Source organism: Manis pentadactyla, chromosome 11, assembly GCF_030020395.1.
Source record: "Manis pentadactyla isolate mManPen7 chromosome 11, mManPen7.hap1, whole genome shotgun sequence".
Lineage (NCBI taxonomy): Eukaryota > Metazoa > Chordata > Mammalia > Pholidota > Manidae > Manis > Manis pentadactyla.
Genome location: NC_080029.1, coordinates 27,892,320 through 27,907,821, shown reverse-complemented (window position 1 = coordinate 27,907,821; position 15,502 = coordinate 27,892,320). Strand labels below are relative to the sequence as shown.

General features: G+C 36.7%; 1 protein-coding gene across 10 annotated transcripts in view; it reads left to right on the top strand.

Annotated features, from left to right (window-relative positions):
- Positions 1 to 15,502, top strand: part of LIN52 (lin-52 DREAM MuvB core complex component) — a 190,182-nt gene that overhangs the window by 32,343 nt on the left and 142,337 nt on the right. For 8 of the 10 annotated variants that reach the window (XR_005030453.2, XM_057488331.1, XM_036913212.2 and 5 more), the window contains exons 4-5: positions 3,446 to 3,512; positions 5,203 to 5,286. Coding sequence is in view for 9 of the 10 variants with exons in the window: in XM_057488331.1 (XP_057344314.1) it covers positions 3,446 to 3,512; positions 5,203 to 5,286 (151 nt within the window). In the remaining variant the exon portion in view is untranslated. Of the gene's footprint in view, positions 1 to 3,445; positions 3,513 to 5,202; positions 5,287 to 7,741; positions 7,778 to 8,882; positions 9,867 to 15,502 lie in introns of those variants that run through there. The other 2 variants (XM_036913215.2, XM_036913213.2) reach the window with 2 other exon arrangements.

Here is a 15,502-nt window from a genome sequence, read left to right as displayed (position 1 = left end):
CAGTCTCAGGCCTCTGCTCACCGGTCTTTCTGCCCTGTTTCCCTAGTATTGGGGTCCCTATCCCTTTAAGACTTCCAAAAAGCGCTCGCCAAAATAAAACAGCAAAAAAGCAAAAAAAAAAATGGTCGCGCACTTTTCTTATGTCCTCCAACTCCCGGCCTCCAGTGCCCGCTCACTGTTCTTGCTGCCCTGTTTTCCCAGTATCGAGGGCCCTGCACTCTGGCCCGGATGGCTGGGCTGGGTGTTCGGCAGTCCTGGGCTCCGTCTCCCTCCCGCTCTGCCTATTCTTCTCCCGCCGGGAGCTGGGGGGTGGGGCGTTCGGCTCCCGCCCGGCCGGGGCTTGTATCTTACCCCCTTCCCGATGCGCTGGGTTCTCTCAGGTGCTGATGTGGTCTGGATATTGTCCTGTGTCCTCTGGTCTTTATTCTAGGAAGGGTTGTCTTTGTTATATTTTCATAGATGTATGTTGTTTTGGGAGGAGATTTCCGCTGCTCTACTCACGCCGCCATCTTCCGCCCCTCTCTCCCTATCCGGTTTTCTCTTTCTTTTTCTTCTGGTACCCCTATAATGCGAATATTGTTCCATTTGGATTGGTCACACAGTTCTCTTAATAGTCTTTCGTTCCTAGAGGTCCATTTATCTGTCTCTGCCTCAGCTTCTCTGTATTCCTGTTCTCTGATTTCTATTCCAGTAACAGTCTCTTCCACCTCATCTAGTCTGCTCTTAAATCCTTCCATTGTTTAATTTCATTTATCTCCCTCTGGAATTCATCCCTTAGCTCTTGCATATTTCTCTGTAGCTCCATCAGCAATGCTTAGGACTTTTATTTTGAATTCTTTTTCAGGAAGATTGGTGATTTCAGTCTCTCCAAGCTCTCTCTCTGGTGTTTGAGGGATTTTGGATTGAACAAGGTTCTTCTGCCTTGTCATGGCAATGGGAGTGTTCTCTGGTGAGTGGCATGTGTGTCAGCTGGGAGAACAAATTCCCTTTCTGCTTGCCGGTCGCTTTGCCTGTTTGTGCTGTCTGTGCCGGTTTACCACACACAGGGATAAACCTGTGGGTTAATTCACTAGGCTGCCGTGGGTGGGACAGCCCTCAGGATGGCCTATGGCACTGGCCCGTTCACTGGCCAGCAGTGCATGTGTCTACCACAAGGATAACGTCCCTTTTTGCCCCCCAGTCTCTGCACCCATCTCCTCTGTCTGTTGTGGTCAACTGTGTGCAGGGAGCTGCCTCTGGGTTAATCTCCTAAGCTACCATGGGTGTAGTGGCCCTAGGGATGGCCTAGGACCCTGGCCGGGTTTGCATGCCAACATTGCATGTTCTTCCATGAAAACAGAGCGCCTTTGTGCCTCCTGGTCTCTGCGCCTGTCTGCTGTCTCTGCTCATCAACCACATGCAGAGAGCAGCCTCTGTGTTGATCCTCTGAGCTGCCATGGGCAGGGTGGTCCTCGGGTTGGCTTAGGGCACTGGCAGGGTTTGCAAGTGTGGGGTTCGTGTTCTGCCGTGAGAACAAAACTCCTTCATGCCTCCTCGCCTCCGCACCTGTCTCTTCTGTCTGTGCCAGTCAACTGTTTGCAGGGAGCGGTCTCTGGGTTAATCCCCTATGCTTTCATGTGTGGAACTGCCTTTGGGATGGCCTAGGGCGCTGGCGGGGGTCGCAGGAGAGCAGTGTGTGTTCTGCTGCTAGAACAAAGCCCCTTCGTGCCTCCCGGTCTCCACGACTCTCTCTGCTGTCTGTTCCAGTCAACCGCATGCAGGGAGCAGCCTCCCAGTCTGGGCTGGTTAGCCCCATGCAGGGAGAAGCCTTTGTGTTAAGCTGTGTGGTTGTTGTAGGCGGGGCTGCTGTCCAGCTGGTCTGCAGCAATGGTTGGGACAGCTGGTTTGCTCACGGGTGCTGGTGGGGAGGAATGAACAGCAGGCTGCTTATCACAGTTAGGGGCCTTGGAGCTGCATTGCCAACCAGGGGAATAGGGCCCCTGAAGTTACTTAAAGTCCCCAACCTGCTGGGCTGAGTGTGCCAGGACAATTTTGTCCACCTGTTAAACCCTTGTTCCTTTAAGACTTTTAAAGCTCCTGCTTTTCTTATGTCCCATGGTAGCTGGATGTGGAACCTGTTTACAGTCTTAGTCTGGGATTTTGCTTTTCTGCTCTAATATGCAGAGCACCATGCAATGTGTGTCTGTGCTCCCAGGGCAGATTACTAGGGCTGGTTATTTAGCAGTCCTGTGCTTCCACTCCCTCTCCGCTCTGATTCTTTTTCTCCTGCCAGTCAGCTGTGGTGGGGGCAGTGCTCTGGTCCCACTGGGTCCTGGCTTTGTATCTTAGCTTTTTCCTTGAGATGTTGGGTTCTCGCAGATGTAGCCTGGCTGTTGTACTGTGTCTTCTGGTCACTCTTTTAGGAATAGTTGTATTTGCTGTATTTTTGCCACCCTACTCACACTGCCATCTTTTCTCCATTGAGCAAGTGATTTATAATGTTCCTCTACATCGGTTTTTTTCATTTATAAAATGAGAATGAAAGTACCTGCTTTATTGGGTTGATTTGGAAATTAAATTACATGATATATGAAATGTGTTTTCTTTGTCATGGTACCAAGTAAATATTAATTTTTTTTTTTAAGAAAAAGAAAGCGCCTCAAAGCTGAAATAATGGTTCTTACCCATACACCTACCTGCATAACAGCATCATCGGTGTGCTATTGTGGAGTTTTTAAAGAATACATGTGTAACGTCCCTTGCTCTGTTCTCTCCACTGGACCGTCCCCCGAGCCCCTGCTGTTCTAAGTCATACAGCAGGTGTGGGCCCCGTCACTGTACTTTTTTGTTATATAGGTGACTCTCTTGTGTAGCTAGGATTGAAAACTTTTGCCCAAAGTTGTTCTAAGACTGAGTTCTCTTTCATATTTTGTAAGTTCACTTCTAGAAATGAGAAGATAACTTAAAATTCTAAAGTTTTATAAAACATCTACAATAAAATGAAATTTCAAGTGATTATTATTGTAGTCTTCCTACAAATTGAGGATTTTCTTTCTTTCTATTTTCCATTCTTGATTCTCCTTTAAATCTTCTGTGCCAGAGAGTGTTAGTGATAAGTGGTTGAAACAGTTCAGTTAGAGACTTTCACCAGAACTGAATTTCAAGTAATTTCTTTCATTGCTGTACTAACCCATTATGTGTGAAATAGTAACAGTAGTCAGATCTAATTCTTCCAAGATTATTTCTCTGAGATCAACTTTAAAGATAGGCAGTATTATTTTGTAAGGTGACTATTTATAGGCCCTATCTGAACCTGGGGAAATATGGGTTTTTGAAATTAAAGTTTGCCAGTATTTTTCAAACACCCTGAAGGCTGTGTCACAGGCTACTTTTCTGATAAGAAGGAAGAGAAGAGTCTCTTCACACTTGTATGTATCTGAATGGATATGTTCTTATTTTCAAACAGCCTATTACTAGCTCTCCACCCAAATGGATGGCTGAAATAGAACGTGATGATATTGACATGTTGAAAGGTAAGCAATGCTTGTCACCTGTAACTTTTAACCTGATGTTTATGTTCCTCTGCCAATTTTCCAATTTTTTTTTCCACCATGCTAGTTTTTCTCCCACTGTCCCCTCACAATTATTCTCAACTTCACTCATACAGTTACTTAACCATCCTTATTCATAGTTCTTCATGTCTGAATGCCTTTCTCTACTTTTCCATATGTAGAAATCTCTTCAAGACCCCATTATAATAATTTTTTCTGCTACTAAATTCCTTTAATATTAACTTTATTTTGTATAATGCTTACAATTAACAAAAAGCTCTCATGCAAATTTCTCATTTAATTCTTGCATAGCTTCTGTGAGTTAGGTATGATGATATCTAAGGTTCAGAGGTTAACTTAACCAAGATTTATTAGAAAGAGTTAAAATTTAAACTTTGATCTTGTAAGTCCAGTCCCTTACTGCTATAATTAAAGTGCCTTTTGTAGGATTTACTGTCATATATTGTTGTCAGGACTATTAATTGACAGCCCCTTGCTGGATTAAGACCTGTCTTTTAATTCTTTGTATACCATCAATTTTTCCCATAAAGAATACTGTAGGTAGTGATTATTGTTGGTTGATAAATGACTTGGAACTCAACCACAAAGTGGAAATTTAAATTAAAAAACATTGATTTTCCTAGCTTTTGCTCTACTTTATTTAATTTTTTATCATCTTGCCAGTGTTAAGATTCATAATGATTATGAAATAATAGACTGAAGTTAAGGTAAAAATCCGGAATTCTTGAGCTATTTAAGCAGCTGAACAGATCAAGAAAGTCTGCTTATGTCAGGTATAGATAATGAGTGTGGTGTGATATGTGGAAGAAAACACCTTTATTTGATCTCAGAAGTAATTCATTGTTTTGCATGAAATGCTTAAATGTAGATCCCCTCCTCCAACCATGGAAAAATTAAGTCTCAAGGGCATCTCAGGTTTATTGTTCTAATGTTCCAAACAGGAATTTATATAATATTCCATCAGTATGTATTTTCTAAGGAAACTTTTAATACAGAATCATAGCATCATATTCTATGCAAATTGACCTGTATCTTAAACCTCAGAGAAATTGGGTGTTATTTAAATGAAAATCTGAGAAAGTGAGTTTTTACTTTAAGTGTACTGTCTTTTCATCTGGGAAACTTAAACATTTTTTATAGGAGTTTGATTTGAAGGGAAAATTTGGGTTAATATTTAGTATTTGTTTTCTAAACTTAGGAAAATGGGGAAGAGTAAGGGTTTTGTTACTATTTTGTGGTTTGTAATATGAGGACTTATAAATGATAGTGGAGACAGTGTAAGAGGTGTCTGTGAAGCTTTCTTGATTCTGTCAAATCACAAGGTTTCATATTTTAATGGTGCATTCATTTTGTATGATAGGCAGAATGTTATAAAAAGATCCTTAGGATAGAACCCATAATTTGCTATTGTATTTATGCTAACATTCTCCTCATTAAGTGGGTAAGCTCATCTGAGGCATTTTGCAGTAGTAGGAAAAATTCACCGGTTGTGTGTGTGTGTGAAAGATTGAATGAGAAGAGATAATAGGCTCAATTTTTAGTTATTTGATAGAATTAAGCTTCAAAACTTTTATAACAAGGACTCCCAACCAGAATAAATTGTTACTAGAGAACAGTGGAAAAACCTAGTATACAAATGATTCTGTTTCAGAACTGGGGAGTCTCACCACGGCTAATTTGATGGAGAAGGTACGAGGCCTACAGAACCTGGCCTATCAGCTGGGGCTGGATGAGTGTGAGTACCCAGATCACATTTATTCAGGGATGTGTGTTGTATATTTCATGATGCATTCTAGCTATAATTCAGAAAGTGTCTTTATTACTAATGATTAACATTACTACTAATGTAATTATTTTATTACTCTTTATCACTGTTCTGAAGGTAAAAAATCATTGTTATCTAAAGTGTGTCTTTTATGGCAGAGTGTGCCAGAATAATTATTGAGTTTGCTAAGTAATAAGTTATTTTTCTCTATACAGTTAAAGTATATTGGGAATCCTCTCAGTTTTAAGTGATAGAATGTCAAATTAAACTAGCTTAAGAAAAGAGGGACTTTATTAGTTCACATAAATCAAAATTCCCAGAGTAGAAATAGCTTTGAGGATCTGTAGATCCATGACTCTTAATGATGGCACTGGAATGTGCTCTGGTTCTTGCTTTTGTTTCACATCTCAAACCTCTGCTTCACTCATGCATTACTCTTGTTCTCTGACCTAGCACTGGGGAAGGTGACCAAAAGGAGGTCCAGTTCATGTGTCTTTAGATCTCATAATGATCCAAAAAGAGTGTCTTTTCTGAACATTCCAAAAGAAAGGTTTGGGGAGAACTCTGTTCCATCATGGCTCATATATACCTATCCTAGAACCAGTTCTTTAGCCAGGTAGAATGGAGCATTCTGATAGGCCAGGCCTGAGTCCTGGGTGTAGACCGAGAGTGGAAGGGTTAGTCTGACTCAAATCACATGGATTGGGAGGGGAGGATTGCTTCCCCAAAGGAAGGGGTGTATAGTAGACCAAGAACATAATTTGCTATTATGAGTAATGTTTTAAAAGTTCTCATTTATTCCTGTCTGCTCTCCATCCTTTTAGTTTAAAATTATTTCTTTATATGTTGTATCTCTTCCCATATTGTATCCATTATAAAACTGGAAAAAGAACTGTAGAAAATTCTCACTCTGTAATTGAAAGATACTCAACATAAATACAGTGATTAGAATTTTGTTCTCTGGATACCTCTTGAGACCTTCATAAATCCATGGTTTTGAAAGACTACCATAGCTTATAATTTCCTTCAAAAATGCAAGTTTTGCACTAATTAGAACAATCCCAAAAACAGTTTCATAAATTGTTTTTTTTATACAGCATATAGTGGATTTGTTAACACCATTGATTTAAGTTAGTGCCATGTTCAGCATTTCACTTTAATTAAAATCTAATTTGACTTCTAATTTTTTTCAAATAGTCATCACTTCCTGAGCCGTCTTTATCTTTTCTTTATTTCCATTACTGTCATTAGCAGTTGGCTTCTTTTACCAAGAAAACATTTTTTAATCACTGATGAGTCAAGGAACAGAGAACAATAGACTGTTTTGAGATATGGTTGCAGGTAGTCTGGGTGTACTCATTGTCACCTAACTCTTCTCTGTGCACTAGTCATTTATTTCTCATGGTTGAAGTTATGTCTTGGCAAAATTACTATTTAGCAGGTATGACAGTGGACCTCTAGAGTTTATAATGAAAGGCAAATCTGATTGTTAAATTCATGAATGCAAGACTTGTGTAGAACTTGATTCTGTTTCTACCTTTGGATAATAAAAATAAATGCTGTGATTGGTCATAATGATCAATCCTTTATCCCTGTGTCAGTTTTTTTATAATTAATTTTATGCTTATTATATCAAGAAGATACTATATTATCAAATGTGTTTATCAACAGTATTGTCTCTAGTTAGTTGTAATTGAAATTGCTATATCCCTTCTGATTAGTGTTTCTTTTTCTGTATTCCTGCTGAGAAATATAATACTTTTCCCCCACCTTCTTATTATGGAAAATGTACACATGTGCCAAAGTAGAAAGAATAGAATAGTGACCTCAGGTACCCACGACCCAGCTTCAGTAGTCAACATATGACCAATCTGTTTCACTTATACAACCTCTTGTATCTATTTTAAAGAATATCTCAGGCATGACGTTACCTCATTGTCAAATAACTTTACATGTACTAGCTAACCTTTGAACGACACAGGCTTGAAGTGCATGGGTCACTTATACTCAGATTTTTTTCAATAAATATATTGAAATAACTTTGGAGATATGCAACAATTAGAAAAACATTGTCTTTTCTCTATGTACTTTCTTGTAAGAATAGAGTGTATAATACATATAACATAGAAAATATGTGTTTATGTTATCAGTAAGGCTTCTAGTCAGTAATAAGCTATTAGTAGTTAAGTTTTTGGAGAGTCAAAAGGTTTTATGAAGATTTTCAACTGTGTGGCTGAGGGCAGGGGTTAGCATCCCACCCCTCTGTGTTGTTCAAAGGTCAACTAATTCCAAAAGTCAGGGACTCTCTTTAAAATATATAGTCTCAACTTCATTATTATGCATAAAAAATTTCACACAGCCTTGCTTAATATCATACTATTATAGCCAGTCAGTTTTCCTTGGTTGACTCATTCTCTTTATACAGTTGGTTTGTCTGAATCAGAATCTAAGTAAGGTTCAGGTACTGTATTTGATTAGTATGTGTCTTAAGTTTTCTTTAATCTGTCATAGTTCCCACCTCTCTTTTATTTTCCTTTGCCATTCATTAAACCTCGTTATTTGTCCTGTAGAATTTTCAATAACCTGGATTTTGTTATTTACATCCCTGTAGTAGTATTTAATATATCTCTTAATATATGTATCCCTTTTTATTTCCTGGTACTTAGATCTAGAAGCTTACATAGATACAGGATTTATTTTTATTGGCAAGAATATTTCATAAGTGGTGTATACATTTATCAGAAGGCACCTCATGTCTGCGTGTCTCTTTTTGTGATGTTAAGATCAATTAGTTCATAAAGGTATTTTTAGCTGATCTATTGTTCATTGTAAAATTCTCCATCAGCCTTACACCCAGAGTTTTAGCAGCCTTTGATAACTACCTTCAGTCACTATTTTATTACAGGTTGCAAAATGGTAATATTCTAATTCTGTCATTCCTTTATTAGCTAGATTTTTCTGTAAAGAACATTTTCTATGATTTTTCTATATCAGCTATTTATTATCATCTTGGAAGCTGTTCTTATTAGATAAATTATTCTTTCTCTTTATCAGTTTTTAAAATCAAAGACTCAGTTCCTAAGCATTAGTAAAGTCTATCTTAATAGCTTTCCACAGTTCAGAAACTTGGTGTGGTTTGTTTTAGTTTTGGTTTTTAACCCACACAGTTAAAATCATTATTATTATTATATGTATTTCTAAAATTTAAGGCTTTGAAGGTGGGAATTTGAAATCATCTTATTCGGCCACCATAAACACTGAACCAAAATTCTGCAAAAGAAATGCTTGCTTCTGCCAGATGAGTCCCATGAGCACAATGGAGATTTCTCAAAATTATTTTCTAGTTCAAAATTTAGCCGTATTTCAACTTCTGTAGCAGTGCTTTGCAGCTGATTATCATTTTCCCTATCATAATGAATTAGCTGACATATAGAAAATAGTTTTTAAATTTAGAATTGTAAAGAGTTACATTGAGGTGTATTGGACTTCTTGGATACTGTCTGTCTTTGTTTTATTGTGTATCGTGTATTTGCATAAAAACAAGATCTTTTTTTTTGTCCTTACAGATTATTCATCTGCTCTAGGGGTTGACATTTACTTGACACCCTAATCTGGTGTTTCAATGTCTCAATCCTCTTTCTTGCATTAATTGAGAGGATGACATGGATGAAAAATAAGCAATAGGAACTGATGAATCCCTAAAGACCAGTGATCCTGTTTTCATGCAAATATCTGCACTGACAAAGATGATGGAAAGAAAAAAATGCAAAAAATATTTATCCTCAGGACATGATTGTTTGTCACTTCCCTAGTGCATTGCTAAATGTTAGTATAGAAATAATGTGTACCTTCTAGGGCTGATAGTAACTAGATTGTGATTTTTGGAAGATGAACCCTGCTCTTCGATTTGGTACATGACTATGTGTCAGATAACCCTTTTGGTGTGCAGATTTTAGAATAACAGTACTTTCTTGTATAGGCATTTATAGGTTCTCAGGATTGGGACCCCTTGGATTGATTTGGGCAGTTAATTGATATGAAATTCCCACAAAATATATAGAAATACAAAAAATTATAAACTGCCTTACCATATAAAGAATTCCATTACTATTATTCTGAGTTCATTGTCCTTTCTGTTTTACCAGAACTGTTATAGTTAGCTAACTGGTCTTCCTGCCTCTCAGCTACCCCATTCCAGTCCCTCTTGTTTACCATTATCAGATTAATTTTTCTCAAGTACTATTTACTTCTGTTTGTCCTTTGCTCATAAGTCATTAGTATTACTTCATTATCCATATGATAAATTTCATGCTTTTTAACATGGCATTCAAAATCCACTTCACTCTGGCCTAGCCTAATGTCTAGCCTTCATTCTTATTTCTCCCCTACCAAAACACCCATACATTGTCCCCGCTGGAAAAATTCAGTCTTCGTGGAACACTACCCTGTGTTCTTAATTCTATTCGTGCTATACCTTTTTCTCAGAAAGCCCTCCCTAACCTTTTTCTAATATTAGAACTTTTATAATCCTTCATTATTCAATCCAGAACTTATCTGGAAAGTGAGCTTTCTTCTTGGCCTCCCAAATTGCTCTTAAAACAGTTCATTTGTTTCACTTGTATGGTACTTTTACCATTCTGGAGGATTTTTGATACATGTCTTATTCCTCGGATTAATTGTAACTCTTTCAGGTAAGAATCATATTTTGGGGCTGTCCTTGTAGCCCATAGAGTACCTGGGATGTGGTAAATGTGCAGCATGTATTTGCTGGTTGAATGAATGATGAACTGCTGAGTCCTTCAGATGAAATAATAGAATTTTTCTAATGAAATGCACTGACTTAAAACTGAACAGGTGGAACTCTCTGGAAATTGTTGTTTACCTGGATAGTTGTTTTAGGAATGAGAAGTAAAACTTAAAATGTTTGGAATTTTTCCTCTTGTAACAGTGGATGATCACACATAGTAGAGATAGTGTGAAGCTTGTTGATAATGGTTTGGTTTTATCTTCTACCTGCACCATACTCCAGTGCTATTCATGACCTGGGCATGCTCCTAATTTAGTCTTCTAAGTTGCAACAGTATATTGCTTTTTTATTTCTAAGACCATTGAACTATTGTGAATCCTATTGAACACTGATTTTCAGCACTTTGGACCTTTTTTAAATTGAAGTACTGTTGATATACAACCTTACATTGCTTTCAAATGTACACCACAGTGGTTCAGCAGTTACCCATATTATTAAATACTCACCCACTGTAGTACTGTCACTGTCTGTCAATGCAGAAAGATGTTACAGAATCATTGACTATATTCTCCATACTGTACTATTGGCCCAGTGACCAATTTATATTGTGATTGCGAATTATTGTGCCCCTTTATCCCCCTTACCCTCCCACCCAGCCCATCCCCCATGGTAACCACTAGTCACTTCTCAGTGTCTATGAGTCTAATGCTGTTTTGTTCCTTCTGTTTCACTTTGTTTTTATATTCCACAAATAAGTGAAATCATATGGTATTTGTCTTTCTCTGCCTGGCTTATTTCACTGAGTATAATACCCTCTAGATCCATCCATGTTGTTGCAAATGGTAGGATTTCTTTTCTTCTTATGGCTGAATAATATTCCATTGTGTCTATCTACCATGTTTTCTTTATCCATTCATCTACTGATGGACACTTAGGTTGCTTCCATATCTTGGCTATTGTAAATAATGTGGCAGTAAACGTAAGGGTGCATATATCTTTTTGAATCAGGGATTTTGTTTTCTTTGGGTAAATTCCTAGGAGTAGAATTACTGGATTAAATGATATTTCTACTTTTCATTATTTGAGGATCCTCCATACTGCTTTCCACAGTGGTTGCACCAGATTACATTCCCACCAACAGTATAGGAGGGTCCCCATTTCTCCACATCCTCGCCAGCATTTGTTATTTTCTTGTCTTTTGGATAATAGCCATTCTGACTTGGTGTGAGGTGGTATCTCACTGTGGTTTTGATTTGCATATCCCTAATTAGCAATGTGGAACAGCTTTTCATGTGCCTGTTGGCCATTTGTATTTCTTTTGAGAAATGTCTGTTTGGGTCCTCTGCCCATTTTTTAATCAGGTTATTTGTTATTTGTTTGTTGAAGCATATGACTTCTTTATATATTTTGGATGTTAACCCCTTATCGGATGAGTCATTTACAAATATATTCTCCCATACTGTGGGATGCCTTTTTGTTCTGCTGATGGTGTCCTTAGCTATATAAAAGCTTTTTAGTTTGATTTAGTCCCACTTGTTCATTTTTTATTTTGTTTCCCTTACACAAGGAGATATGTCCAGGAAAAAATTGCTCACACTTATGTCCAAGAGATTTTTGCCTATGCACATGAAAATGCTCCACATCACTAATCATCAGGGAAATGCAAATTAAAACCACAATGAGATATCACCTCACACCAGTTAGAAGGCCACTATCCAAAAGACAAGAAAGAACAAATGCTGGTGAGGGTGCAGAAAAATATGAACCCTCCTACACTGTTGGTGGGACTGCAAATTGGTACAACCACTGTGGAAAGCAGTATGGAGGTTCCTCAAAAAAACTAAAAATAGAAATACCATTTGACCCAGTAATTCCACTCCTAGGAATTTACCCAGAGAAAAGAAGATCCCTGATCCAAAAAGATATATGCACCCCTGTGTTTATCACTGCACTGTTTACAATAGTCAAGATATGAAAGCAACCTGAGTGTCCATCAGTAGATGAATGGATAAAGAAGATGTGTTACATATACACAATGGAATACTATTCAGCCATAAGAAGAAAATAAATCTTCCCGTTTGTAACAACATGGATGGATCTAGAGGGTATTATACTCAGTGAAATCAGCCAGGCAGAGAAAGACAAATACCATATGATTTCACTTATTTGTGGAATATAAAAACAGTGAAACAGAAGGAATAAAACAGCATTAGAGTCATAGACAATGAGAAGTGACTAGTGGTAACCAAGGGGGAGGAGAGTGAATGGGGGTGGGGAAGAGGGGGAGGAGGACTGTTGAACCACTGTGATGTACATTTGATAATAAAAAAAGAATAGTAAAGAGCTTTTTGCTTATGTTTTCTTCTAAGAGTTCACTTTTGACACTTTTTAAAAAAATGTTTCCTCCCTGTCTCCAAGGGCTATAAACCATTTAGCAGTCATGTAGATGACCTACTTACTGGCTATATTCAAAATATTTTTTTATAGAAATTAAACTGGGAAAGCAGAGGATTGTGCCATTTGAAAGTAGAGCTAAAGCTTGAGGTTCTGATGCATTTGTTCTTTGTTTTCTTTTTTTATAATAGCTTAATTGAGATGTAATTCACATACCCTCCAATTCTCTTTTCATAGTGTGCAGTTTAGTGATTTTTATTATTTTCAGAGTTGTCCAGCCATCACCACAATTTTAGAACATTTTAATGTCCTCAAAAAGAAACCCTGTGCCCATTAGCAGTCATGCCCTACTTGTCCCCAAACTTCACAGGCCTAGGCTACCACTAATCTACTTCCTGTCTTTATGAATTTGCCTAGTCTGGACATTTCATATAAATGGAATCATACAGTATATGATCTTTGTGACTGATTCTTTGACTTAATGTTTTCAGTGTTCATCTATGTTGTAACATGTCAGTAACCCATTACTTTTTGTGGCTGAATAATTTTCCATTATATATATTTATCTACTAAATATCTACATTATATTTATACACCAGTTGATGGATATTTGGATTGTTTACACTGTTTGGCTAGTATGAATTATGCTGCTATGAACATACATTTACTGGTTTTTCTGTGGTGGCATGTTTTTGTTCTCTTGGGCTTATAACTAAGAGTGGAATATGGTAACTCTACATCTGAGGTTTTGAGGAACTTTCAGACTGTTTTCCATACTGGCTGCACCATTTTACATTTCCACCAGCAGTATACTAGGGTTCCAGTTTTTCCACATTCTTGCAAGTGCTTGTTACCGTTTGTTTTCAGAAATTATCAGCCAAACTAGTGGGGGTGAAATGGTATCTAATTGTGGTTTAGAGTTTCATTTCATTTGTCTGATAACTAATGATATTGAGCATGTTTTCATGTACTTACTGGCCAGTTGTACATCCTCTTTGAATAACTGTCTATAGTCAGATCACTTTCCCATTTTAAAATTAGATTATTTGTGTTTTTATTATTGAGTTGTAAGAGTTCTTTGTATAGTCTACAAACAAGTCCCTTCTCAGATATATAATTTGCAAACGTTTTCTCCCATTCTGTGTGTTGTCTTTTACTTACTTGATGATGTCCTTTAAAGCACAAAGGTTTTTAATTTTGGTCAAGTCCAGTTTATCTGTTTTTTCTTTTTTCTTATATTTTGGTGTCATACCTGAGAAACCATTGCCTAATCCATGGTCCCAAAGACTATGCCCATGTTTTCTTCTAAGAGGTTTATAGTTTTAGCACTTGCATTTAGGACTTTGATCTAAAAATGCTATAAAAAGTTTTAAGTTAGTTTTTACATATACTGTGAGGTTGGGATCCAAATTCATTCTTTTGTATGTGGATATCCAGTTGTCTAAGCACCATTTGTTGAAAAGATTGTTCTTTTCCCATTGAATTATCTTGTCATTCTTGTCAAAAATCAATTGACCATAAAAGTGAGGATTTATTTTTGGTTTCTCAATCCTGTTCCATTGATCTATAGGTCTGTCCTTATACCAATACCACACTCTTGATTATTTTAGCTTTGTACTAATTTGGAAATTGGAATCTGTGAGTTTACCAACTTTTTCAAGTCCTTTTTTTTTTTGGTATCATTAATCTACAACTATATGAGCAACATTATGGTTACTAGAGTACCCCCATCATCAATTAAGTTCTTTTTTAAGATTGTTTTGGCTATTCTAGGTCTCTTGAATTTCTATGAGAGTTTTAAATTGTCAATTGTAAAGAAGTCAGCTGAGATTTTAATAGTGTATTGAATCTGTAAATGAGTTTGGGGAGTATTGTTATCTTAATATTAAGATGATTCATGAATATAGTATGTCTTTCTATTTATTTAGGTCTTTAATGTCTTTCAACAAAGTTTTGTAGTTTTTAAATTACAAGTTTTACACTTCAATTTGTTAAATTTATTAAGTATTTTATTTTTTGATGTTATAAATGGAACTGTTTTCTTGATTTCACTTTGTTTGCTCATTGCTACTATAGAGGAATACAGTTAATTTTTGTATGTTGATCTTATATCCTGAAACTGTGCTAAACTCATTTATTAGTTCTAAAAGTATCTTAGTAGATTACTTAAGATTTTCTATATACAGTGTCATGTCATCTGCAAATAGTTTTACTTACTTTATTTCCAATCTGGATGCCTTTTGTTTCATTATCTTGCTTTTCTGCCTTGGTAGAAATTCCAGTAGTGTTGAAGAAAAGTAGCAAGAATTGATGTCCTTCTCTTCTTCCTGTTCTTAGGGAGAAAGCATTAAGTATGATGTTACCTGTAGATTTTTTTGTAGATGTTCTTTGTCAGGTTGAGGGAGTTACGTTTTATTCTTACCTTGTTGAGTGTTTTTATCATGAAAAGGTGTTGAATTTGTTGCATTTGTTCTTGATTATGCTTTACCATATACTATAAACAAATATCTTGGTTTAATTATTACTTGGACTGGGTTGGGATTTCCTTCATACTGTAAAGAAGGGTTGATTAAAAATTTAAGTTATTAGTATAAATAAGATCATACTGGGTATATTATCCTTTAAAAAAGCTTTAAGAAATTTAGCTCACTTTGATATAATTCATTGCATTCCTAATTTATAGTCCAGTCCTTTATGTTTATTTAGAAGTTTCAGGGGACTATTATTTGGCTAAGTTTAATCACCTACCATAGTTTTTGAAAACAACACATCATGTAAAAAGATTGAGACATCCACATTCAAAGTTGGTACTTCATCCCATTTGTCTATATTTATGAAGTTGTCTGCACCAGAGACTATTTGGTACAACTTTCCTAGGAGGTGGTTCCAAAGAAAAATTTACGCTTCCAGGCTAGCTGTGGTACAGTGGACTTCTCTACCCTCTAGGCAAGCTAGGCATTTAATATTTGAAAAAGTGGCCACTTATATTTAGAAATTGTTTCCCATCTACATAAAATTCTAAATAGCAGCCCTGTTGATTTATTT